At 41.9% G+C, this 27,900-nt stretch overlaps 3 protein-coding genes across 3 annotated transcripts; all 3 read left to right on the top strand.

Annotated features, from left to right (window-relative positions):
- The first annotated feature begins 1,649 nt into the window (after positions 1-1,649).
- LOC144543552 (tripartite motif-containing protein 16-like) lies at positions 1,650-16,800 on the top strand. The gene is made up of 8 exons (XM_078291771.1): positions 1,650-1,883; positions 2,135-2,509; positions 2,702-2,797; positions 3,638-3,871; positions 5,083-5,242; positions 5,347-5,406; positions 5,527-6,421; positions 16,193-16,800. Exons 1-7 carry the CDS (start codon positions 1,650-1,652, stop codon positions 6,063-6,065), a joined length of 1,698 nt encoding a protein of 565 aa, XP_078147897.1. The 3' UTR covers positions 6,066-6,421; positions 16,193-16,800.
- Positions 11,108-16,198, top strand: LOC144543555 (E3 ubiquitin/ISG15 ligase TRIM25-like). Its single transcript, XM_078291775.1, has 7 exons — positions 11,108-11,341; positions 11,593-11,967; positions 12,160-12,255; positions 13,183-13,416; positions 14,862-15,021; positions 15,126-15,185; positions 15,306-16,198. The coding sequence occupies exons 1-7, from the start codon at positions 11,108-11,110 to the stop codon at positions 15,821-15,823; spliced, it is 1,677 nt and encodes a 558-aa protein (XP_078147901.1). The 3' UTR covers positions 15,824-16,198.
- A 5,922-nt stretch (positions 16,801-22,722) lies between the features above and the next one.
- Positions 22,723-27,495, top strand: LOC139920848 (tripartite motif-containing protein 16-like). Its single transcript, XM_078281739.1, has 7 exons — positions 22,723-22,977; positions 23,151-23,525; positions 23,718-23,813; positions 24,734-24,967; positions 25,634-25,793; positions 25,898-25,957; positions 26,078-27,495. Exons 1-7 carry the CDS (start codon positions 22,744-22,746, stop codon positions 26,593-26,595), a joined length of 1,677 nt encoding a protein of 558 aa, XP_078137865.1. The 5' UTR covers positions 22,723-22,743; the 3' UTR covers positions 26,596-27,495.
- Positions 27,496-27,900: the final 405 nt, after the last annotated feature.

Raw genomic sequence — 27,900 nt, 5'->3', positions numbered from 1 at the left:
ACCAACTCCCATCCCCAACTGACGCCGGCTCCGCCCTGCTCTCTGGCTCCCTCTGCTGGCGGTTAGGTGGCAGTGGAGGGGGGAGACACCACAGTGTGTGTGTGTGTGTGTTGTGCCTTGTGCCGTTTGAGCATTTAAATAAATTGCGTTGCTTTTCATTACATGGTGCTTTTCTTCTCTGAAAAAACAAACCTTTATTCCTTTGATTAGATCCAACCTGAGTGTACAGAAACAATTAGATTACAATTTGTTTTAGGCTGTTTTTTTTGTTTTTTCACAAGAAATACAATAATGATCACCAATGATAGATTTTTATTCAATTGTTTGAAGTAGTTCTGAAATACAATGAATAATAGATACTATAGGCTTAATATTGTTTCCAAGCGTTCCCAAGTACAAGTGACAGCAATGGGGTCTGAAAGATTGAATCAAATATCACATTATAATTCACATTATTATTATTATTATCACATGATTTACATTATTCATCAAACAGTATCACTTGAAAACAGAATTCTATACAGCATTTATTTTAGTGACTGTTATAAAGATGAGACAGTGGAAAATGTCTACAGTGTTTAGATACAGAGACCTTATGAAAAGGGAGTGAAACTGAAAAGGTGGCACTTGCCATACCTAAGCCTGAGTCCAAGATTGAACTTTGAGTTGTTTTCTTCCATCATTATATTAGAGAGCATAGGTCAGGCCAGAAATGTATTGGGAAGCCATATCTAAAACTAAGTCACATGGAGGAGCACCCATGGGTGTCCAGTGTTCCCTCTAAGATGTGTGTTTCTGCAGGATAGTTTGGTGTCCTAGAGCAGATAGTTTATCACACTGACCACATGATCACATCTTGTCAGTCGGTTTGGACGTTTTCTTGGCAAATAATAATGGATGAAGGATTCAAATGTCCATATTTCCTTAATACTTTGACTAATCTTAGTAAAAGTTGTTCTCAAAAATGAGTTTCAGAATTTTATCTTCAAAATTGAATTCATGACAATTTGAATTCTGCCTTTATTGTCATGCAAGCCTTCACTCAGTGGCAGGGCCATGGGCTGTCCAGTGGGTGGCAACAGTTAGTGGCTATAGCCAAAATGCAGTTATGATAGACTGAGGCAATATGTTCATCAATGAGTCAAGCCAATAAATATTAGATTTAGTAATCATTTGATAGTCATACTTTGTCACAAGTTACTGTATTCCCAGTATGATATTATTCTACTGCATATCATTTTTATTTCTAATAATAGGTAATATGGTAATAGTTCATTGTATGATGCCTACTGATTACTCATACTACAATGCTAATCTTTCATGCCAATAGATTAATGATGATGCAGCCTGTTGTTATGATCTCTAAGTTCCTTTAACAGTTTAAAGACATTATATGTGGCTAACAGGTTGCCTTTTTCTCCTCCTTTTTTGCTGTATTTTTTCTGTTGACGAAATGGCTGAGCTGTTCCCAGCTGCCTGATGTCTACTTGCAGCTATATTCACTTTACAACTCTCACCCAAAAGATAAAGCTGCTCTTTAAAGCCCCGCCTCTCTGAGCAGAACCAGGAAGTCCAGCCCCTTCTTTCCCCAAGTCTTTTCAGAGAAAACGAAACTCTTCTCTGCCTGTGTGAAAGTGGTTGTCAGTAAAATGGCTGAACAGCAGCAGCATGCAGTTGTGCTGGACCAGGATCAGTTCTGCTGTTCAATCTGTCTGGACCTTCTAAAGGATCCAGTCACTCTCCACTGTGGACACAGTTACTGCAGAAGCTGTATTGCGGGTTGCTGGGACCAGGAGGAAGAGAAGGGAGTGTACAGCTGCCCTCAGTGCAGGGAGAGCTTCAATCCCAGGCCTGTTCTTCGGAGGAACAACATGCTGGCTGAGGTGGGCTGGAAAAATAGTACTGGTAGGAGAAGTAGAGCTAGAAACAGTAGTAGTAGTGCTGCTGGAAACAGTGGTAGTGTTACTTTATTTATTCCACAGTGGGAATTGCTTCATCACTGTGGTCCATTAGTTTAACATTTAAAGGAGACATAGAAATGTGTTATTTCTCACTGTACTTTTGTCACACACCCCATGTATTCCACTTGTTGCTCGTCAGTGAATGACCTCTCCTCCTTTTCTTTTCCTCCCAGGTTGTGGAGAAGCTGAAGAAGACAGGCGGCCAACAGGCTTCTCCCTCTGCTGCTCTGGCCTGTGCCGGCCCAGCGGATGTGGCCTGTGATTTCTGCACCGGGACCAGACGCAACAAAGCCACTATGTCTTGCTTGGTGTGCACGGCCTCTTACTGTGCAGCTCACCTCCAGCCTCACTACAGCGTTCCTGTGTTGCAGAAGCACAAGCTGGTCTCAGCCACGGCCCCGCTGCAGGAAAAGATGTGCTCTAAGCATGACAAGCTGATGGAGGTCTACTGTCGCACAGACCAGCAGTGTGTCTGCTATCTGTGCACCATAGATGAGCATAAGAGCCACAATACAGTGTCAGTTGCAGCAGAGAGAGCTGAGAGACAGGTAGGACCAAAATAACTTGTTGACAACATCTGTGGCTATAAAACATATTCATTGACAAAGAAATGTTTTCATGTTTTTGCTCTTTGGTTGAGCTACGACTCAAATGTCCAGTGTAACATTTATGGTGTTAGAAATACAACCAGCCACAGAGAAAACACTTCCTGATGCACCAATCCTAATATTGTCTTCCAGAAACAGCTGATTGTGAGTCAGCAGAAAGTCCAGGAGAGAGTCCAGGAGAGAGAGAGGGAGCTGAAGGAGCTGAGCCAGGCTGTGGAGGATCTCAAGGTGTGGAAATGGGAGCACAGTATATGATCCCATGTGTCTGCTAAAGGGCTCACAGCCATGTGGGCACGTCTCGTTAAAGACTTGGCATTCATTCATGGAATCAGTTCAGTGTAAAATGGCACTGAGGAAGGTCTGAATAGGAGCCAAATGTTTGCACAGGGCATTTTATCACCATTTACACTTTCAACATTACAGGCTGATGAATGGACTAATATAGAAGATCTCTAGTCCAGATTTGTATATTTGGGTCTTCAGCTGCAGTGTGCAAGCTTCTCTTTTTAACACTGTGTGAATTCTCTGGACTTCTGCTCCTTTCCCCTTTTTAATCCAGGTTCATTACTCTGAGGGACAATCCTCACAATTTTAAATCAGTCTTATGAATGAGCAAATAATCACAGCCATTTGTAATCACAAACTGTTTTGTAACTTTTCAGTAAAGCTGCCATCTAATCTATTTCTTTTGGCTGCAAAAAAGATGTAGAATCATCTCAAAATCTGTCTGTTCTCATGTGTTTTCTGTAAACAAGCATTAACTGTAGACTTTGGTGTTGAATGTAATGTTTTGCTTCATTGATCCCCATAGGGAAGTAGTGTTTTCTCTGTCCCCTCCACAGGGAGGTCAGAGGTCAGGCTCAGCTACAGAACAGTGCCACTAGAGCTGGTGGGGTTTCAGTGTCTTGTTCAGTCCCATTTCAGCAGGGTGGATGCTTGTCGACACGGGGGCTTGAACCCAAGCGGTCCGGCTGAGGACGGCGGTGTCTCTAACCGGCGGGCCGCCCTGCCGCCTTAAAAGAAGTGCACTTTGTAAAGCAGGCACCATGTGTGTGTTTGTACTAGCAGAGTTCTGCCCAGACCGCAGTGGAGGCCTGTGAGCTGATCTTCACTGAGCTGATCTGCTCCATCCAGAGGAGGCGCAGTGAGGTGAAGCAGCTGATCAGAGCCCAGGAGAAGACTGCAGTCGGTCAGGCTGAAGAACTGCTGCTGCAGCTGGAGGAGGAGATCGCCAAGCTGAGGAGGAGAGACACTGAACTGGAACAGCTGTCGCATGCTGACGACCACATCCGTTTCATTCAGGTAACACACACTTTTCAGTCTGAGTGGACTTTAACTCTTTAAAATGAATGTATTATTTTAAAGATAGTTTAATTGAATTGAATAATAACATTGAATAATCTCTAATTTTCCTGCAGTGCTTTATAGCCAAGACACACTCTGTCTTTACTGTAAAACCCCCAAACTCCTTTATTTGAGTTGATTTACATTTAGACCAAAGCAATGTTGAACAAATTGTCCAAAAGCGACATCTGCTGTCCAAAAGTGACATTGCAACAAATGATAAGCATATTATTTTGGGAAATCACATAGTTTGAGCAAAGTTAATTGTTACAACTTAAAGGAAGATCCACCCCAAAACACTTAAACACTGTTACAAACAGTTATTGATGATGTATCTTGTGTATTTGGGCTCATTTTGTAGTTTGGTGGTTTATTTCTCTTATTCCTGTGAATTACTGGCCAAGTGTAGACAATGTGACATCAGGTCACGATATTTCCAGTTCAGCTACAATGGAGTTTGATAGCAGGAAAATGTTCAACACTCTAAAACATCAGCAGTAAACATCAGGTTTTGGTGTCAGTCCCTCAGAATCAAAGAGTGAGAGCTTCTTTCTAGATTCACAATTTTCACCGACATTCAACAGTCATACAGGGAGAAATCCATCGTAGAAGAGGCAGAGAGACCAATTTACCAATTTTGGTATTTTGTGCTGTTAGCAAATAATACTCTTAAATTATTTTCTTCATGCCATTGTGAACCTTGACTTTGTACTGCCTTCCTCCCTGCATTTACTGGTATAACATTACTTTGTTTACCTTCAAGTAAACTGGAATAGAGAATAAATTTCCATGTTTCTCATTTTATTTAACATATTCTATCCAATAATACCATACTTCTTCTTGATATTAATATTATGTTTTGTCTCACTGGCCCACCAGGCCACCATGTTGTCTTTTTTGAAAAACGTTCAATTAATCCTAATTTATTCAAAACACAGAACTGAACTCATAGCTGATATGTAGCAAAATATAAACAGCATTATGAAAGAAAGAAAATAATTTACTTCAACTACATTCTTTATCATTACACAGATATCATCTTTATCAGTATTTTGCTGTCTGTTTTCTTTCCCTCTATGTGTGTGTGTGTGTGTGTGTGTGTGTGTGCGTGTGTGTGTGTGTGTGTGTGTGTGTGTGTGTGTGTGTGTCTCTTCCTGGTCTCTCTCCAGAGTTTCCAGTCTCTCTCCAGTCCCAGTGAATCTCCAGACTTGCCTAGTGTTGTTGTTGCTCCTCTACGTTACTTCAGAGATGTGAGTGACTCTGTGTCTGACCTGAGAGAGAAACTAGAGAGCATCCTGAAGGACACATGGCCCAGGATCTCTGCCACAGGTAGCTGACAGGAATAGAAATATCCATTCAGAGGAATGTAGTGGCTTTACACATGTCCAGTGCTATTTAGGAAGTGATGATTCTGTTTTGTTTCTTTATTCTAGTGTCTTCTGTAGATGTTTTACTGCCACCAGAGCCACAGACCAGAGAAGACTTTTTACGCTGTAAGGAAATGATATTTCACTCTGTACAATTCTACAACATATTAATGCATTAATAATTATCTGAATGGCAGTAGGTTGATATTAATACTCACTTTGGTTTCTGCTTTGCTCTTCTGACAGATTGCTGTCCTCTCACACTGGATGAGAACTCAGTCTTCCCATATCTCTCCCTGTCAGAAGACAACCGGAGGGTGACGGCGGTATCTTATGAGAAAGTTTATCCTGCTCACTCAGACAGGTTTACTGTGTTTTCCCAAGTGTTGTGCAGAGAGGGTTTGTCTGGGCGATGTTATTGGGAGGTGGAGTGGAAGGGTTACACTCTGTATGCAGCAGTTTCATACAAAGACATCAGCAGAACGTCAGATGACTCACTTTTTGGAAGTAATGACAAGTCCTGGAGTTTAGTTTGCTCTCAACATGATGACTCTTTCCAACACAATAAAGTAAAAACAAAAGTGTCAGGCCGTCGTTCCTCCAGGGTCGGAGTGTACCTGGATTATGGGGCAGGTACTCTGTCCTTTTATAGCGTCTCTGACACGATGACCCTGCTCCACAAAGTCCACACCACTTTCACTCAGCCGCTCCATCCTGGGATTTATCTGATGTATAGTGGTTGGGATCCAAGAGGAGAGTTTGCAGAGCTGATCAAGTTATGGTAGTGAAGGAGCTGAATATCTATCATGACTTTTGTACTGCAAATCAGGTCAGACTGATATATTGGTTTGCTGGTATTAGACTGACATTGGCCTTTCAATAAAAAATGGATATTGGCCTGGCAGTGTTGTTCACTGCTGATATGATGGAGGAGAGGATGTGATTTTACTCAACAGCTTCAGGGAGGCAGACTGTAAAACCTGTGATGAAACCTGCCTCACTCTGAATGAAGGAGCTGCTAATTGACCTAAAATAATTTAATTAACTTTCAATGGGGAGTTTTTAGGATTTGTCTTAAAGCTCTGCCAGAGGCATTCAGCCCTGTCAAGAAAAATAAATCCAGAGAAAACACTGAATCCTTGTATTTTCTTTGAATTTCTGGCACAAAAATGGTGAAACGTAAATACAGAATATCAGCAAAAAAAAAGATTTCAGCTGCTTAAATTGAAAAACATGAATATCAGTATCAGCCTTCAGAAACCCATATCAGTCGAATCCTAACTGCAAATAGACGATTAAAAATGTTTTACAAGTTGAAAGAGCAGAACTGCCTTCAGAGACAAAGACTTGTTTGGGAAATGGTTTTCTTTCTCTTGTTCCATTTGACTTTCCCAGTCAAAGTAAACTGAATGTTTATTGGGACAAAATGGCCGCTGAAAAGTGTCTGAAGATGGGAGCAGTGACATGGAGTGAGAGCAAACGATAGTGAATTCAATACCTGCAGGCACTGGAAAATATTTCAGCCGAGCCAAAATCACTGTTACTCTGTTCTTACTGTTTTGTAGAGTCCACAGTGTTATTTAGTGAGACTCCATGTATGTTTCAAAGAAGGAGAAAGAAATCAAACTATTGAGACACATCATTTATTTTTACATTATGTCTCGTCTATGTAAAAGAGGATTTGTGCATTTTGTAAGATGTCTAATTTAGAAAATAATTGAATAAATAAATGCATTGACTCACAGTTCATCATTTCTGACTTTCATTAGTACATTAGCAGAACCTTTATGAGAAGATAAGTCTTAACAGGCTAAAGTGCATTGTTTATTATGGAAGATTTGATCTGGTTTATTTTTCTGAACTGATGCTGAATGAAAACATCTTCATCAAAATAGAACAATAAAACAATAAAAAATCAAACCCAAATACAAAGAACAAACACTCCTTCACTCTCTCTCTTTATCTTTCTGAAATAAATTATTTTTACGTTCAGGTGTAAAAGGTGTAGGATGAGATCAGAGATTGTAAAACAGTCAAGTGTGTGTGATGTGTGTGTGTGTGTTTAATGTGTAATTGTACATGAAACAGATGGGGGGCACATGCGGGGAAAGAAAGAACAAAAAGAAGAAGAAGAAAGTACAACATATACAACATCTTGTCAGTCTTCCTCTCTCTCTCTCGGTGTCTTGGGTAATGTGACACTTGTTGGATCTCTTTAGAGGAATTCTCTTGTTGCTTGCCTGCTCCACAGGGAGGTCAGAGGTCACGGTCAGATACAGAGCAGCAGCCCTGTAGCTGATAGGGATTCACTGTGTTGCTGTGACGCTGCGTAGTGAACACTGAACAGCGTCTGACACTTCAGCAGGGCGGATGCTTGAAGCGCGCTCCTCTGGTTGAAGGACGGTCTCTTTCGGCGCTCGGCCTCCCTGCCACCCGTCCTGTTAGAATAGAGTGCTGAAGGCCGCCGATTCTTCTTCATGTTGTTGAGGTATTTTAGGCCCTCGCTCCTCCGGGGTCGGGCTCTACCTGGATCACAAGGCACCGACTCGTTCCTTTAGCGGGGAGAGCTGAGAGAAACACCACTGTGGAGTCTCAGCCCAGAATGATGGTTCAGTTGGGCTTCAGCACCACGGACAGCTCCCTCTCCCACACTGGAGAACAGTGGGCAGAGTGTGGGAGGGCCGATACCTTCCTGCCCTCATGTGGCAGGGATGGATAGAGCACAGCTGCAGCAGATCAGCAATCAGTGATCGACCTACTTCAGCCAGCCGCTCCACTCATTCAGGGAGAGGAAGGTGGTTGCTGACGGAGAGCAAACGGATTATCCAAGACGGATAGACGAGACAGATTTACGATTGAAAGACATCTGGATAAACAGACTTGTGCTGTGTTGACCTCTGCTTGTTTCCTCAATGAGAAAGTGTGTGTGCCCCGGCCGAACGACCCAGTAGGAACGGAGCTGACAGCGAGGTTTGGACTACGGACCATCGGCATCGTGAGCCGGCTCCCCCGGACCAGTTACCCTCACTTACCCTCTCTGCTGTGTGTTCCCAGGCCAGAGTTCCCTCCTCCTCCCGAGTTCAGCCACCACTACCGGACTGGGAGAAACCACACTGGAGTTCCAGCGTCCTACCTCCACCACACTTGTAAAAATAAAGAACTATATAATTTTAGCACCTGCAAATCTGCGTCTTGAGAGTCATTTCACCGCTGGTATTGTACTTCTCCCTGAGCTATTTGTCACACCACGTTCAAAAGATAAAACAAAATGATGTTTTAACTAATTTGGCCTTGAAGACAGAATTTAGGTGAAACCAGTCGTAAAACAGAAAAAGGACTGAACTGTATAAACTGTGTCCCAATCACAGCAATATTTGTCATTTCTTTATTTACATTGACTGTACTTCCTCACTTAAAATATATTATGTTAATGCACTAGACTAGACTATTTAGTATGATTTTCATTAGCCAGTATTGCTACAATCTTAATTTAGCCTCTACCTTTTTAGTCAGTTTCCTGTATCTTGTATATTTAGGCGGCCGGGCCCATTGGCCTGGAATCCTATTGTTATTTAATGTCTTCTTTCTTTCTGTTAAAACTGCCTTCTCATGAATGAAAATGCATGAAACTTTGGTGACAAGAACAAAACTAGGTGTACTGTAATATGGAGACAACTGGCCTAATGGTGGCGCTATAGAGTAACAGTTCAAAATGTAAAACTTTAACAAATCACAAAAAATCAGCAATTTATGCTACAAGCCTGAAACTCTCTGAGGTTGTTGGCTCAGTGGAGAGAAAACTGTTGTTCACTGCAAGTACTTGGGAACAAAATTAAAGGCGAATGACATACCCTGGTCCAGGAAAACCGGGGTATGTCACTCAGGGCATGTACCCCGGACCAGGAAGCCTGGGGTACGTCACTCGAGGTGCTTCATCACTGGCCTTTATGCTTTGTCGGCCTACGTCTTTCTCACACACACACACACACACACACAGAGAAACAGAGGCGAGACAGGTTTACAACACAACAGTAACACAGCAGGGTTACAGCTTGTCGTCCTTCCAGATCACAGGTCTCTGGGTAGAGGAGTGTACGGCTGTCTTTCCTCCTGTCCTCTCCCTCTCCTCCAACACCTGTTCTGTATCCAGAGAGAGTCTGATTGCTGGTTGGGGTCAGCTGGGTTTCCTCCAGGTTACAGTGAGCTGGCAGTGGATGTATCATTACCAACTCCCATCCCCAACTGACGCCGGCTCCGCCCTGCTCTCTGGCTCCCTCTGCTGGCGGTTAGGTGGCAGTGGAGGGGGGAGACACCACAGTGTGTGTGTGTGTTGTGCCTTGTGCCGTTTGAGCATTTAAATAAATTGCATTGCTTTTCATTACATGGTGCTTTTCTTCTCTGAAAAAACAAACCTTTATTCCTTTGATTAGATCCAACCTGAGTTTACAGAAACAATTAGATTACAATTAGTTTTACGTTGTTTTTTTTTGTTTTTTCACAAGAGATACAATAATGATCACCAATGATAGATTTTTATCCAATTGTTTGAAGTAGTTCTGAAATACAATGAATAATAGATACTATAGGCTTAATATTGTTTCCAAGCGTTCCCAAGTACAAGTGACAGCAATGGGGTCTGAAAGATTGAATCAAATATCATTTTTACATTATCTATTCATCAAAGAGTATCACTTGATAACAGAATTCTATACAGCATTTATTTTAGTGACTGTTATAAAGATGAGACAGTGGAAAATGTCTACAGTGTTTAGATACAGAGACCTTATGAAAAGGGAGTGAAACTGAAAAGGTGGCACTTGCCATACCTAAGCCTGAGTCCAAGATTGAACTTTGAGTTGTTTGCTTTCATCATTATATTAGAGCGCACAGGTCGGGCCAGAAATCTATTGGGAAGCCATATCTAAAACTAAATCACATGGAGGAGCACCCATGGGTGTCCAGTGTTCCCTCTAAGATGTGTGTTTCTGCAGGATAGTTTGGTGTCCTAGAGCAGATAGTTTATCACACTGACCACATGATCACATCTTGTCAGTCGGTTTGGACGTTTTTTTGGCAAATAATAATGGATGAAAGATTCAAATGTTTATATTTCCTTAATGCTTTGACTAATCTTAGTAAAAGTTATTTTCAAAAATGATTTTCAGAATTTGATCTTCAAAATTGAATTCATGACAATTTTACTGTCATGCAAGCCTTCACTCAGTGGCAGGGCCATGGGCTGTCCAGTGGGTGGCAACAGTTAGTGGCTATAGCCAAAATGCAGTTATGATAGACTGAGGCAATATGTTCATCAATGAGTCAAGCCAATAAATATTAGATTTAGTAATCATTTGATAGTCATACTTTGTCACAAGTTGCTGTATTCCCAGTATGATCTTATTCTACTGCATATCATTTTTATTTCTATTAATAGCTAATATGGTAATAGTTCATTGTATGATGCCTACTGATTACTCATACTACAATGCTAATCTTTCATGTCAATAGAGTAATGATGATGCAGCCTGTTGTTATGATCTCTAAGTTCCTTTAACAGTTTAAAGACATTATTTGGGGCTAACAGGTTGCCTTTTTCTCCTCCTTTTTTCCTGTATTTTTTCTGTTGACAAAATGGCTGAGCTGTTCCCAGCTGCCTGATGTCTGCTTGCAGCTATATTCACTTTACAACTTTCACCCATAAGATAAAGCTGCTATTTAAAGCCCCGCCCCTCTGAGCAGAACCAGGAAGTCCAGCCCCTTCTTTCCCCAAGTCTTTTCAGAGAAAACGAAACTCTTCTCTGCCTGTGTGAAAGTGGTTGTCAGTAAAATGGCTGAACAGCAGCAGCAGGCAGTTTTGCTGGACCAGGATCAGTTCTGCTGTTCAATCTGTCTGGACCTTCTAAAGGATCCAGTCACTATCTATTGTGGACACAGTTACTGCAGAAGCTGTATTGAGGGTTGCTGGGACCAGGAGGAAGAGAAGGGAGTGTACAGCTGCCCTCAGTGCAGGGAAAGCTTCAGTCCCAGGCCTGTTCTTCGGAGGAACAACATGCTGGCTGAGGTGGGCTGGAAAAATAGTACTGGTAGGAGAAGTAGAGCTAGAAACAGTAGTAGTAGTGCTGCTGGAAACAGTAGCAGTGTTACTTTATTTATTCCACAGTGAGAATTGCTTCATCACTGTGGTCCATTAGTTTAACATTTAAAGGAGACATAGAAATGTGTTATTTCTCTCTGTACTTTTGTCACACACCCCATGTATTCCACTTGTTGCTCGTCAGTGAATGACCTCTCCTCCTTTTCTTTTCCTCCCAGGTTGTGGAGAAGCTGAAGAAGACAGGCGGCCAACAGGCTTCTCCCTCTGCTGCTCTGGCCTGTGCCGGCCCAGCGGATGTGGCCTGTGATTTCTGCACCGGGACCAGACGCAACAAAGCCACTATGTCTTGCTTGGCGTGCGCGGCCTCTTACTGTGCAGCTCACCTCCAGCCTCACTACAGCGTTCCTGTGTTGCAGAAGCACAAGCTGGTCTCAGCCACGGCCCCGCTGCAGGAAAAGATGTGCTCTAAGCATGACAAGCTGATGGAGGTCTACTGTCGCACAGACCAGCAGTGTGTCTGCTATCTGTGCATCATAGATGAGCATCAGGGCCACAAAATTGTGTCAATTGCAGCAGAGAGAGCTGAAAGACAGGTAGGACCAGAATAACTTGTTGACAACATCTGTGGCTATAAAACATATTCATTGACAAATAAATGTTTTCACGTTTTTCCTCTTTGGTTGAGCTATGACTCAAATGTCCAGTGTAACATTTATGGTGTTAGAAATACAACCAGCCACAGAGAAAACACTTCCTGATGCACCAATCCTAATATTGTCTTCCAGAAACAGCTGATTGTGAGTCAGCAGAAAGTCCAGGAGAGAGTCCAGGAGAGAGAGAGGGAGCTGAAGGAGCTGAGCCAGGCTGTGGAGGATCTCAAGGTGTGGAAATGGGAGCACAGTATATGATCCCATGTGTCTGCTAAAGGGCTCACAGCCATGTGGGCACGTCTCGTTAAAGGCTTGGCATTCATTAATGGAATCAGTTCAGTGTAAAATGGCACTGAGGAAGGTCTGAATAGGAGCCAAATGTTTGCACAGGGCATTTTATCACCATTTACACTTTCAACATTACAGGCTGATGAATGGACTAATATAGAAGATCTCTAGTCCAGATTTGTATATTTGGGTCTTCAGCTGCAGTGTGCAAGCTTCTCTTTTTAACACTGTGTGAATTCTCTGGACTTCTGCTCCTGTCAAAGACGTTTCAGGCAGTATAATGGAGATAGTGTAAGTTTCTACATAGACACTACAGTAAATGTCCATCAGATCAGTGGTTCCTTTCCCCCTTTAATCCAGGTTCATTACTCTGAGGGACAATCCTCACAATTTTACCACAAGTCTTATGAATGAGCAAATAATCACAGCCATTTGTAATCACAAATTGCCTTGTAACTTTTCAGTAAAGCTGCCATCTAATCTATTTCTTTTGGCTGCAAAAATTATGTAGAATCGGTTCAAAATCTGTCTGTTCTCATGTGTTTTCTGTAAATGAGCATTAACTGTAGACTTTGGTGTTGAATGTAATGTTTTGCTTCATTGATCCCCATAGGGAAGTAGTGTTTTCTCTGTCCCCTCCACAGGGAGGTCAGAGGTCAGGCTCAGCTACAGAACAGTGCCACTAGAGCTGGTGGGGTTTCAGTGTCTTGTTCAGTCCCATTTCAGCAGGGTGGATGCTTGTCGACACGGGGGCTTGAACCCAAGCGGTCCAGCTGAGGACGGCGGTGTCTCTAACCGGCGGGCCGCCCTGCCGCCTTAAAAGAAGTGCACTTTGTAAAGCAGGCACCATGTGTGTGTTTGTACTAGCAGAGTTCTGCCCAGACCGCAGTGGAGGCCTGTGAGCTGATCTTCACTGAGCTGATCTGCTCCATCCAGAGGAGGCGCAGTGAGGTGAAGCAGCTGATCAGAGCCCAGGAGAAGACTGCAGTCGGTCAGGCTGAAGAACTGCTGCTGCAGCTGGAGGAGGAGATCGCCAAGCTGAGGAGGAGAGACACTGAACTGGAACAGCTGTCGCATGCTGACGACCACATCCGTTTCATTCAGGTAACACACACTTTTCAGTCTGAGTGGACTTTAACTCTTTAAAATGAATGTATTATTTTAAAGATAGTTTAATTGAATTGAATAATAACATTGAATAATCACAAAGTTTCCTGCAGTGCTTTATAGCCAAGACACATTCTGTCTTTACTGTAAAACCCCCAAACTCCTTTATTTGAGTTGATTTACATTTAGACCAAAGCAACGTTGAACAAATTGTCCAAAAGCGACATCTGCTGTCCAAAAGTGACATTGTAACAAATGATAAGCATATTATTTTGGGAGATCACATAGTTTGATCAAAGTTAATTGTTACAACTTAAAGGAAGATCCACCCCAAAACACTTTAACACTGTTACAAACAGTTATTGATGATTTATCTTGTATTTCTGGGCCCATTTTGTAGTTTAGTGGTTTATTTCTCTTATTCCTGTGACTTACTGGCCAAGTGTAGACAATGTGACATCAGGTCACGATATTTCCAGTTCAGCTACAATGGAGTTTGATAGCAGGAAAATGTTCAACACTCTAAAACATCAGCAGTAAACATCAGGTTTTGGTGTCAGTCCCTCAGAATCAAAGAGTGAGAGCTTCTTTCTAGATTCACAATTTTCGCCGACATTCAACAGTCATACAGGGAGAAATCCATCGTAGAAGAGGCAGAGAGACCAATTTACCAATTTGGTATTTTGTGCTGGTAGCAAATAATACTCTTAAATTATTTCCTTCATGCCATTGTGAACCTTGACTTTGTATTGCCTTCCTCCCTGCATTTACTGGTATAACGTTACTTTGTTTACCTTCAAGTAAACTGTTGTGAATTTGACATTTTAAAGACAATGCAAATTAATTTAATGGAGTTTATTCACTCATGCAACAGTTATGCAGATAGAAAACATTGAGTGTGTATGTCATCAGAGGATTTTTCTATTGGCTGAGCTGGAAGAATGTTGCATGTTTTACATTTTGTTTAAAATATTCTATCCAATAATACCATACTTCTTCTTGATATTAATGTTATCTTTTGGCTCACTGGCCCACCAGGCCACCATGATTGTCTTTTTTTGAAAAACCTTCAATTAATCCAAATTTATTCAAGACATAATCTGATCTGCAGAAAAACATAAACAGCATTATTCCAGAAAGAAAACATTGTCATTCAAAGGAATTGACTTCACCTGCATTATTTATCATTACACACATATCATCCTTATCAGTATTTTGCTGTCTGTATTCTTTTCTTCTGACCCACCATGATTATCTTTTTTGAAAAACATTCTAATAATCCTAATTTATTCAAAACACAGAATTGAACTCATAGCTGATATATAACAAAATATAAAAATCATTATTCCAGAAAGAAAAGATTGTCATTCAAAGGAACTGTGTGTGTGTGTGTGAGTGTGTGTGTGTGTGTGTGTGTGTCTTTCTTCCTGGTCTCTCTCCAGAGTTTCCAGTCTCTCTCCAGTCCCAGTGAATCTCCAGACTTGCCTAGTGTTGTTGTTGCTCCTCTACGTTACTTCAGAGATGTGAGTGACTCTGTGTCTGACCTGAGAGAGAAACTAGAGAGCATCCTGAAGGACACATGGCCCAGGATCTCTGCCACAGGTAGCTGACAGGAATAGAAATATCCATTCAGAGGAATGTAGTGGCTTTACACATGTCCAGTGCTATTTAGGAAGTGATGATTCTGTTTTGTTTCTTTATTCTAGTGTCTTCTGTAGATGTTTTACTGCCACCAGAGCCACAGACCAGAGAAGACTTTTTACGCTGTAAGGAAATGATATTTCACTCTGTACAATTCTACAACATATTAATGCATTAATAATTATCTGAATGGCAGTAGGTTGATATTAATACTCACTTTGGTTTCTGCTTTGCTCTTCTGACAGATTGCTGTCCTCTCACACTGGATGAGAACTCAGTCTACCAACGTCTCTCCCTGTCAGAAGACAACCGGAGGGTGACGGTGGTATCTAATAAGAAAGTTTATCCTGCTCACTCAGACAGGTTTACTAAGTTTTACCAAGTGTTGTGCAGAGAGGGTTTGTCTGGGCGATGTTATTGGGAGGTGGAGTGGAAGGGTTACGTTCTGTCTGCAGCAGTTTCATACAAAGACATCAGCAGAACGTCAGTTGACTCACTTTTTGGACGTAATGACAAGTCCTGGAGTTTAGACTGCTCTCAACATGGTGACTCTTTCCAACACAATAATGTAGGAACAGAAGTGTCAGGCCGTCGTTCCTCCAGGGTCGGAGTGTACCTGGATTATGAGGCAGGTACTCTGTCCTTTTATAGCGTCTCTGACACGATGACCCTGCTCCACAAAGTCCACACCACTTTCACTCAGCCGCTCTATCCTGGGATTTATCTGGATAGAGACTTTGCAGAGCTGATCAAGTTATGGTAGTGAAGGAGCTGAATATCTGACATGACTTTTGTACTGCAAATCAGGTCACACTGATATATCGGTTTGTTGATATTGGACTGGCATTGGCCTTTCAATAAAAATTGGATATGGGCCTGTCAGTTTTGTTCACTGCTGATATGATGGAGGAGAGGATGTGATTTTACTCAACAGCTTCAGGGAGGCAGACTGTAAAACCTGTGATGAAACCTGCCTCACTCTGAATGAAGGAGCTGCTAACAAACCTAAAATAATTTAATGAACATGGCTTTCAATGGAGAGTTTTTAAGCTGTGGTCTAAAAGCTCTTTCAGAGGCTTTTCAATCCTGCCAGGAAAAAAAAAATCTCCGGAAAATGCTGAATCCTTGTAAGTTTTTTTATTTTATATTTTGGCATGAAAATGGTGAAACTTAAATACAGAATATCAGCACAAAATATTGATATCAGCAGCTTCAATACAAAAATATGGGTATCAGCCTTCAAAAACCCTATCAGTCAAATCCTAACTGTAAATAAATGATTAAAAATAGTTTATATGTTGAAAGAGCAGAACTGCCTTCAGAGACAAAGACTTGTTTGGGAAATGGTTTTCTTTCTCTTGTTCCATTTGACTTTCCCAGTCAAAGTAAACTGAATGTTTATTGGGACAAAATGGCCGCTGAAAAGTGTCTGAAGATGGGAGCAGTGACATGGAGTGAGAGCAAACGATAGTGAATTCAATACCTGCAGGCACTGGAAAATATTTCAGCCGAGCCAAAATCACTGTTACTCTGTTCTTACTGTTTTGTAGAGTCCACAGTGTTATTTAGTGAGACTCCATGTATGTTTCAAAGAAGGAGAAAGAAATCAAACTATTTAGACACATCATTTATTTTCACATTATGTCTAGTCTATGTAAAAGAAGATTTGTGCATAATGTAAGATGTCTAATTTAGAAAACAATTGAATAAATAAATGCATTGACTCACAGTTCATCCTTTCTGATTTTCATTAGTACATTAGCAGAACCTTTACGGGAAGATAAGTCTTAACAGGCTAAAGTGCATTGTTTATTATGGAAGATTTGATCTGCTTCATCAAAATAGAACAATAAAACAATAAAAAATCAAACCCAAATACAAAGAACAAACACTCCTTCACTCTCTCTCTTTATCTTTCTGAAATAAATTATTTTTACGTTCAGGTGTAGAAGGTGTAGGATGAGACCAGAGATTGTAAAACAGTCAAGTGTGTATGTGTGAATGAATGAATGAATAAATTAATGATTTTTTTTCATTTACGTGTCATGCCACTTAGGTAGCCCATCCCACATGGGATTACAAGACACCAGTATAATAAACAAAATTTCAGTTTGCTATATTATAGCTGTAGGCAATACTCAATTCATTACAGTAAGCACATTAAGTACATTAAATAAATGAAGTACATTCCGGTACTATAATACTCCTAATATGACAAGAACAAATATCTATGGAAAAGCAAAAAAAGAAATGTGTTAGGGGTGTGTTCAAGGAGAGCCAGGACCCAGATGCAGAATCGAACAAAAACAGTTTATTTTCAAAAGTAGAAAACTGGGACTAGAGTATCTACAAGAGATGCGCTGAGGAAACACTACGACAGGAGATCTTCACGAGAGCGAGGAGGCATGAGACACGAGCATGTGCGGGAATCATCTGGCACTGGGGAGAATTTGGAGCAGGCTTAAGAAGCCGGGCTGATTGCGGGATGAGAGACAGGTGTGCCTTGTGAGCCTCACTCCCGTGGAGATCGGCCCCGCCCCTCTGCATGTACCTGCTGAGGGAGAGGGAGAAAGGAAAAGGATTAGGTGGGCGGGCAAAACACAAAGAGCCAGATCATGACAAAATTAACAGCTTTTTCTAAATATTCAGCAATTAAAAAGGTTTTGTGTTCAAACAGCCAAGCCAGTATATCTGTTTCCTGCATAAGGAGTAGATCATTTTTTCCCTCCACTTTATTAAACTTCTTAAAAACAAAATTCTTAAATCGTGGTGATGTGAGCAATACAAAACAAAATGGATCTCATTTTCAATTTCATTCAGCTCACACAAATAACAAAGTCTCTCTTCCTCAACAGCACCCGCCCAACGACCTGTTTCAATATGCAGAGGGAGTATACCTGACCTAATCTGGGCACACAGACATCTTTTTTTCTCTGACAGGTTATACAGCACATAGTTCTCCGTACCAAATTCATGTTGAATTTCACAAAATGTCCTAAGTTTTGGTTCACTCCTTACATTGGAAGCCCATTTTATTCCTGATTCAACAGACATTAATTCTTTAAACATGCTGATGTCAAGTTTTACGGTGTTGGTATACAAATCCTCACAGCCTAATCTCACACACAAACTATGTAGCTCCCTGGCCCATACCCCATTTGCTAGAATGTCCCAAAAAAACACTCTTTTAGTTAGTCTGTTATCCCTCATCTCCAGTAACCTGCTCCACAGCCTCATCATACAGACACTCCAGCGCTCCTCGCAGGATTTCCACCCCATGTCACCAGAAATAGCTAGGATAGGTGCAAATTTGTGTGCACACCCAAAAAATATCTAAGAGCCCTACTCTGAATGTTTTCCACATGTGGGGCGATTCTCATATCCCCAAACCCCTGCTACATCATCTAGGATTGGACATACACAGGCTTGATAGAGTTTGGTGTATGTAGAGAAACCCATGTCTCTCAGCATCTCTGTTTCACCAATAACACCACCAAGAGCTCTGCTAGCTGACTCTGAGAGAAGTGTGGTACTTTTTACACAACTCATATATTCATCCAAGTATAATCCTATAGGTATTTGTAGTATTTTGTGTAATTCAACTTTTCCACCCCCAAAATAAAATTGAAATTTTATTGTCATTTATACTCATTCTCCATTTACTGCATCACACCTTAGCACATAACAACATTTTTTGCAGATCCTCCTCTGACTCAGCCAGCAGAATAATATCATCAGCATACTGACATTTTCACCTCCGCACTGTACTCCACATTCTAGTGACTTAATCTCATTAGCAAACTCATTTATATACACAGCAAAAAGAGTGGGTGACAAAGCATCGCCCTGTTTGACCCCTGAAGGCGTGTGTGTGTGTGTTTTATGTGTAATTCAACATGAAACAGATGGGGGACACATGGGGGGGAAAGAAAGAACCAGAAGAAGAAGAAGAAAGTACAACATCTACAACATCTTGTCAGTCTTCCTCTCTCTCTCTCTCGGTGTCTTGGGTAATGTGACACTTGTTGGATCTCTTTAGAGGAATTCTCTTGTTGCTTGCCTGCTCCACAGGGAGGTCAGAGGTCACGGTCAGATACAGAGCAGCAGCCCTGTAGCTGATAGGGATTCACTGTGTTGCTGTGACGCTGCGTAGTGAACACTGAACAGCGTCTGACACTTCAGCAGGGCGGATGCTTGAAGCGAGCTCCTCTGGTTGAAGGACGGTCTCTTTCGGCGCTCGGCCTCCCTGCCGCCCGTCCTGTTAGAATAGAGTGCTGAAGGCCGCCGTTTCTTCTTCATGTTGAGATATTTTAGGCCCTCGCTCCTCCGGGGTCGGGCTCTACCTGGATCACAAGGCACCGACTCTTTCCTTTAGCGGGGAGAGCTGAGAGAAACACCACTGTGGAGTCTCAGCCCAGAATGATGGTTCAGTTGGGCTTCAGCACCACGGACAGCTCCCTCTCCCACACTGGAGAACACTGGGCAGAGTGTGGGAGGGCCGATACCTTCCTGCCCTCATGTGGCAGGGATGGAGAGAGCACAGCTGCGGCAGATCAGCAATCAGCGATCGACCTACTTCAGCCAGCCGCTCCACTCATTCAGGGAGAGGAAGGTGGTTTCTGACGGAGAGCAAACAGATTCTCCAAGACGGATAGACAAGACAGATTTACGATTGAAAGACATCTGGATAAACGGACTTGTGCTGTGTTGACCTCTGCTTGTTTCCTCAATGAGAAAGTGTGTGTGCCCCGGCCGAACGACCCAGTAGGAACGGAGCTGACAGCGAGGTTTGGACTACGGACCATCGGCATCGTGAGCCGGCTCCCCCGGACCAGTTACCCTCACTTACCCTCTCTGCTGTGTGTTCCCAGGCCAGAGTTCCCTCCTCCTCCCGAGTTCAGCCACCACTACCGGACTGGGAGAAACCACACTGGAGTTTCAGCATCCTACCTGCACCACACTTGTAAAAATAAAGAACTAAATAATTTTAGCACCTGCGAATCTGTGTCTTGAGAGTCATTTCACCGCTGGTATTGTACTTCTCCCTGAGCTATTTGTCACACCACGTTCAAAAGATAAAACAAAATGATGTGTTAACTAATTTGGCCTTGAAGACAGAATTTAGGTGAAACCAGTCGTAAAACAGAAAAAGGACTGAACTGTATAAACTGTGTCCCAATCACAGCAATATTTGTCATCTCTTTATTTACATTGACTGTACTTCCTCACTTAAAATATATTAAGTTAATGCACTAGACTAGACTATTTAGTATGATTTTCATTAGCCAGTATTGCTACAAACTTAATTTAGCCTCTACCTTTTTAGTCAGTTTCCTGTATCTTGTATATTTAGGCGGCCGGGCCCATAGGCCTGGCAGCCTATTGTTATTTAATGTCTTCTTTCTTTCTGTTAAAACTGCCTTCTCATGAATGAAAATGCATGAAACTTTGGTGACAAGAACAAAACTAGGTGTACTGTAATATGGAGACAACTGGCCTAATGGTGGCGCTATAGAGTAACAGTTCAAAATTTTAAACTTTAACAAATCACAAAAAATCAGCAATTTATGCTACAAGCCTGGAACTCTGAGTTTGTTGGCTCAGTGCAGAGGAAACTGTTGTTCACTGCAAGTACTTGGGAACAAAATTAAAGGCGAATGACATACCCTGGTCCAGGAAAACCAGGGTATGTCACTCAGGGTATGTACCCCGGACCAGGAAGCCTGGGGTACGTCACTCGAGGTGCTTCAGTCACTGGCCTTTATGCTTTGTCGGCCTCCGTCTTTCTGGAGGCACACACACACACACACACACACACACACACAGGGAAACGGAGGCGAGACAGGTTTGCAACACAACAGTAACACAGCAGGGTTACAGCTTGTCGTCCTTCCAGATCACAGGTCTCTGGGTAGAGGAGTGTACGGCTGTCTTTCCTCCTGTCCTCTCCCTCTCCTCCAACACCTGTTCTGTATCCAGAGAGAGTCTGATTGCTGGTTGGGGTCAGCTGGGTTTCCTCCAGGTTACAGTGAGCTGGCAGTGGATGTATCATTACCAACTCCCATCCCCAACTGACGCCGGCTCCGCCCTGCTCTCTGGCTCCCTCTGCTGGCGGTTAGGTGGCAGTGGAGGGGGGAGACACCACAGTGTGTGTGTGTGTGTGTGTGTGTGTGTGTGTGTGTGTGTGTTGTGCCTTGTGCCGTTTGAGCATTTAAATAAATTGCATTGCTTTTCATTACATGGTGCTTTTCTTCTCTGAAAAAACAAACCTTTATTCCTTTGATTAGATCCAACCTGAGTTTACAGAAACAATTAGATTACAATTAGTTTTACGTTGTTTTTTTTTGTTTTTTCACAAGAGATACAATAATGATCACCAATGATAGATTTTTATCCAATTGTTTGAAGTAGTTCTGAAATACAATGAATAATAGATACTATAGGCTTAATATTGTTTCCAAGCGTTCCCAAGTACAAGTGACAGCAATGGGGTCTGAAAGATTGAATCAAATATCATTTTTACATTATCTATTCATCAAAGAGTATCACTTGATAACAGAATTCTATACAGCATTTATTTTAGTGACTGTTATAAAGATGAGACAGTGGAAAATGTCTACAGTGTTTAGATACAGAGACCTTATGAAAAGGGAGTGAAACTGAAAAGGTGGCACTTGCCATACCTAAGCCTGAGTCCAAGATTGAACTTTGAGTTGTTTGCTTTCATCATTATATTAGAGCGCACAGGTCGGGCCAGAAATCTATTGGGAAGCCATATCTAAAACTAAATCACATGGAGGAGCACCCATGGGTGTCCAGTGTTCCCTCTAAGATGTGTGTTTCTGCAGGATAGTTTGGTGTCCTAGAGCAGATAGTTTATCACACTGACCACATGATCACATCTTGTCAGTCGGTTTGGACGTTTTTTTGGCAAATAATAATGGATGAAAGATTCAAATGTTTATATTTCCTTAATGCTTTGACTAATCTTAGTAAAAGTTATTTTCAAAAATGATTTTCAGAATTTGATCTTCAAAATTGAATTCATGACAATTTTACTGTCATGCAAGCCTTCACTCAGTGGCAGGGCCATGGGCTGTCCAGTGGGTGGCAACAGTTAGTGGCTATAGCCAAAATGCAGTTATGATAGACTGAGGCAATATGTTCATCAATGAGTCAAGCCAATAAATATTAGATTTAGTAATCATTTGATAGTCATACTTTGTCACAAGTTGCTATATTTCCAGTATGATCTTATTCTACTGCATATCATTTTTATTTCTAATAATAGGTAATATGGTAATAGTTCATTGTATGATGCCTACTGATTACTCATACTACTATGCAAATCTTTCATGCCAATAGATTAATGATGATGCAGCCTGTTGTTATGATCTCTAAGTTCCTTTAACAGTTTAAAGACATTATTTAGGCCTAACAGGTTGCATTTTTCTCCTCCTTTTTTACTGTATTTTTTCTGTTGACAAAATGGCTAAACTGTCCCAGCTGCCTGATGTCTGCTTGCAGCTATATTCACTTTACAACTCTCAACCATAAAATAAAGCTGCTCTTTAAAGCCCCGCCCCTCTGAGCAGAACCAGGAAGTCCAGCCCCTTCTTTCCCCAAGTCTTTCCAGAGAAAACGAAACTCTTCTCTGCCTGTGTGAAAGTGGTTGTCAGTAAAATGGCTGAACAGCAGCAGCATGGAGTTGTGCTGGACCAGGATCAGTTCTGCTGTTCAATCTGTCTGGACCTTCTAAAAGATCCAGTCACTATCTATTGTGGACACAATTACTGCAGAAGCTGTATTGAGGGTTGCTGGGACCAGGAGGAAGAGAAGGGAGTGTACAGCTGCCCTCAGTGCAGGGAGAGCTTCAGTCCCAGGCCTGTTCTTCGGAGGAACAACATGCTGGCTGAGGTGGGCTGGAAAAATAGTACTGGTAGGAGAAGTAGAGCTAGAAACAGTAGTAGTAGTGCTGCTGGAAACAGTAGCAGTGTTACTATTTCTCACTGTACTTTTGTCACACACCCCATGTATTCTACTTGTTGCTCGTCAGTGAGTGACCTCTCCTCCTTTTCTTTTCCTCCCAGGTTGTGGAGAAGCTGAAGAAGACAGGCGGCCAACAGGCTTCTCCCTCTGCTGCTCTGGCCTGTGCCGGCCCAGCGGATGTGGCCTGTGATTTCTGCAGCGGGACCAGACGCAACAAAGCCACTATGTCTTGCTTGGCGTGCGCGGCCTCTTACTGTGCAGCTCACCTCCAGCCTCACTACAGCGTTCCTGTGTTGCAGAAGCACAAGCTGGTCTCAGCCACGGCCCCGCTGCAGGAAAAGATGTGCTCTAAGCATGACAAGCTGATGGAGGTCTACTGTCGCACAGACCAGCAGTGTGTCTGCTATCTGTGTGCCATAGATGAGCATAAGAGCCACAATACAGTGTCAGTTGCAGCAGAGAGAGCTGAGAGACAGGTAGGACCAAAATAACTTGTTGGCAACATCTGTGGCTATAAAGCATATTAATTGACAAATAAATGTTTTCATGTTTTTCCTCTTTGGTTGAGCTACGACTCAAATGTCCAGTGTAACATTTATGGTGTTAGAAATACAACCAGCCACAGAGAAAACACTTCCTGATGCACCAATCCTAATATTGTCTTCCAGAAACAGCTGATTGTGAGTCAGCAGAAAGTCCAGGAGAGAGTCCAGGAGAGAGAGAGGGAGCTGAAGGAGCTGAGCCAGGCTGTGGAGGATCTCAAGGTGTGGAAATGGGAGCACAGTATATGATCCCATGTGTCTGCTAAAGGGCTCACAGCCATGTGGGCACGTCTCGTTAAAGGCTTGGCATTCATTCATGGAATCAGTTCAGTGTAAAATGGCACTGAGGAAGGTCTGAATAGGAGCCAAATGTTTGCACAGGGCATTTTATCACCATTTACACTTTCAACATTACAGGCTGATGAATGGACTAATATAGAAGATCTCTAGTCCAGATTTGTATATTTGGGTCTTCAGCTGCAGTGTGCAAGCTTCTCTTTTTAACACTGTGTGAATTCTCTGGACTTCTGCTCCTGCCAAAGACGTTTCAGGCAGTATAATGGAGATAGTGTAAGTTTCTACATAGACACTACAGTAAATGTCCATCAGATCAGTGGTTCCTTTCCCCCTTTAATCCAGGTTCATTACTCTGAGGGACAATCCTCACAATTTTACCACAAGTCTTATGAATGAGCAAATAATCACAGCCATTTGTAATCACAAATTGCCTTGTAACTTTTCAGTAAAGCTGCCATCTAATCTATTTCTTTTGGCTGCAAAAAAGATGTAGAATAGTCTCCAAATCTGTCTGTTCTCATGTGTTTTCTGTAAACGAGCATTAACTGTAGACTGTAATGTAATGTTTTGCTTCATTGATCCCCATAGGGAAGTAGTGTTTTCTCTGTCCCCTCCACAGGGAGGTCAGAGGTCAGGCTCAGCTACAGAACAGTGCCACTAGAGCTGGTGGGGTTTCAGTGTCTTGTTCAGTCCCATTTCAGCAGGGTGGATGCTTGTCGACACGGGGGCTTGAACCCAAGCGGTCCGGCTGAGGACGGCGGTGTCTCTAACCGGCGGGCCGCCCTGCCGCCTTAAAAGAAGTGCACTTTGTAAAGCAGGCACCATGTGTGTGTTTGTACTAGCAGAGTTCTGCCCAGACCGCAGTGGAGGCCTGTGAGCTGATCTTCACTGAGCTGATCTGCTCCATCCAGAGGAGGCGCAGTGAGGTGAAGCAGCTGATCAGAGCCCAGGAGAAGACTGCAGTCGGTCAGGCTGAAGAACTGCTGCTGCAGCTGGAGGAGGAGATCGCCAAGCTGAGGAGGAGAGACACTGAACTGGAACAGCTGTCGCATGCTGACGACCACATCCGTTTCATTCAGGTAACACACACTTTTCAGTCTGAGTGGACTTTAACTCTTTAAAATTAAAGCGTTTCTTTAAAGATAGTTTTGATGACATTTCCACATCATTGAATAATCACAAAGTTTCCTGCAGTGCTTCATAGCCAAGACACACTCCGTCCCCAAACTCCTTTATTTGAGTTGATTTACATTTAGACCAAAGCAACATTGTATAATAATTATAATTATTTCCTTCATGCCATTGTGAACCTTGACTTTGTACTGCCTTCCTCCCTGCATTTTCTGGTATAACGTTACTTTGTTTACCTTCAAGTAAACTGGAAGAGAGAATAAATTTCAATCTTTTACATTTTATTTAAAATATTCTATCCAATAATACCATACTTCTTCTTGATATTAATATTATTTTTTGTCTCACTGGCCCACCAGGCCACCATGATTGTCTTTTTTGAAAAATGTTCAATTAATCCTAATTTATTCAAAACACAGGACTGAACTCATAGCTGATATGTAGCAAAATATAAACAGCATTATGAAAGAAAGAAAATAATTTACTTCAACTACATTCTTTATCATTACACACATATCATCCTTATCAGTGTTTTGCTGTCTGTTTTCTTTCCCTCTACGTGTGTGTGTGTGTGTGTGTGTGTGTGTGTGTGTGTCTTCCTGGTCTCTCTCCAGAGTTTCCAGTCTCTCTCCAGTCCCAGTGAATCTCCAGACTTGCCTAGTGTTGTTGTTGCTCCTCTACGTTACTTCAGAGATGTGAGTGACTCTGTGTCTGACCTGAGAGAGAAACTAGAGAGCATCCTGAAGGACACATGGCCCAGGATCTCTGCCACAGGTAGCTGACAGGAATAGAAATATCCATTCAGAGGAATGTAGTGGCTTTACACATGTCCAGTGCTATTTAGGAAGTGATGATTCTGTTTTGTTTCTTTATTCTAGTGTCTTCTGTAGATGTTTTACTGCCACCAGAGCCACAGACCAGAGAAGACTTTTTACGCTGTAAGGAAATGATATTTCACTCTGTACAATTCTACAACATATTAATGCATTAATAATTATCTGAATGGCAGTAGGTTGATATTAATACTCACTTTGGTTTCTGCTTTGCTCTTCTGACAGATTGCTGTCCTCTCACACTGGATGAGAACTCAGTCTTCCCATATCTCTCCCTGTCAGAAGACAACCGGAGGGTGACGGCGGTATCTTATGAGAAAGTTTATCCTGCTCACTCAGACAGGTTTACTAAGTTTTACCAAGTGTTGTGCAGAGAGGGTTTGTCTGGGCGATGTTATTGGGAGGTGGAGTGGAAGGGTTACACTCTGTATGCAGCAGTTTCATACAAAGACATCAGCAGAACGTCAGATGACTCACTTTTTGGAAGTAATGACAAGTCCTGGAGTTTAGTTTGCTCTCAACATGATGACTCTTTCCAACACAATAAAGTAAAAACAAAAGTGTCAGGCCGTCGTTCCTCCAGGGTCGGAGTGTACCTGGATTATGAGGCAGGTACTCTGTCCTTTTATAGCGTCTCTGACACGATGACCCTGCTCCACAAAGTCCACACCACTTTCACTCAGCCGCTCCATCCTGGGATTTATCTGTATGGAGAGTTTGCAGAGCTGATCAAGTTATGGTAGTGAAGGAGCTGAATATCTAACATGACTTTTGTACTGCAAATCAGGTCAGACTGATATATTGGTTTGCTGGTATTAGACTGACATTGGCCTTTCAATAAAAATTGGATATTGGCCTGTCAGTGTTGTTCACTGCTGATATGATGGAGGAGAGGATGTGATTTTACTCAACAGCTTCAGGGAGGCAGACTGTAAAACCTGTGATGAAACCTGCCTTACTCTGAATTAAGGAGCTTCTAACTAACCTAAAATAATTTAATTAACATGGCTTTCAATGGAGAGTTTTTAAGTTTTTGTCTTAAATCTCTGTCAACCCTGCCAAGAAAAAGAAATCCACAGAAAACACTGAATCCTTGTATTTTCTTTGAATTTTTGGCACAAAAATGGTGAAACGTAAATACAGAATATCAGCACAAAATATTCAGCAGCTTCAGTACAAAAGTATGGGTATCAGTATCAGCCTTCAAAATCCCTATCAGTCAATACCTAACTGTAAATAAATGATTAAAAATTGTTTACTAGTTGAAAGAGCAGAACTGCCTTCAGAGACAAAGACTTGTTTGGGAAATGGTTTTCTTTCTCTTGTTCCATTTGACTTTCCCAGTCAAAGTAAACTGAATGTTTATTGGGACAAAATGGCTGCTGAAAAGTGTCTGAATATGGGAGCAGTGACATGGAGTGAGAGCAAACGATAGTGAATTCAATACCTGCAGGCACTGGAAAATATTTCAGCCGAGCCAAAATCACTGTTACTCTGTTCTTACTGTTTTGTAGAGTCCACAGTGTTATTTAGTGAGACTCCATGTATGTTTCAAAGAAGGAGAAAGAAATCAAACTATTGAGACACATAATTTATTTTCACATTATGTCTCGTCTATGTGAAAGAGGATTTGTGTATTTTGTAAGATGTCTAATTTAGAAAATAATAAATAAATAAATGCATTGACTCACAGTTCATCATTTCTGATTTTCAACAGAACCTTTATGGGAAGATACGTTTTCACAGGCTAAAGTGAATTGTTTTTTTATGGAAGATTTGATCTGGTTTATTTTTCTGAACCGATGCTGAATGAAAAAATCTTCCTCAAAATAGAAGAATAAAAACATTTATTATAGCTGCAAGCAGCAGCAATACAGGACCAGGCTCAGTCTAGCCATTTAGTAGTTATGGGAGAAAAGGGGAAATTAAGTTTTTTCACTCTCCTTCCCAACAACGGGAAACAGCAGGAACTATTTTTGTGTTTTTCAAAGCTCAAACGTCATGACACAAGTTTAGATTTCATTCTCACACAGATTAGACCCATTAGT

The sequence above is a fragment of the Centroberyx gerrardi genome, chromosome 23, assembly GCF_048128805.1.
Source record: "Centroberyx gerrardi isolate f3 chromosome 23, fCenGer3.hap1.cur.20231027, whole genome shotgun sequence".
In the NCBI taxonomy this organism is placed as follows: domain Eukaryota; kingdom Metazoa; phylum Chordata; class Actinopteri; order Beryciformes; family Berycidae; genus Centroberyx; species Centroberyx gerrardi.
The sequence above is the reverse complement of the archived record's forward strand: the minus strand, read 5'-3'. Positions and strand labels throughout refer to the sequence as shown.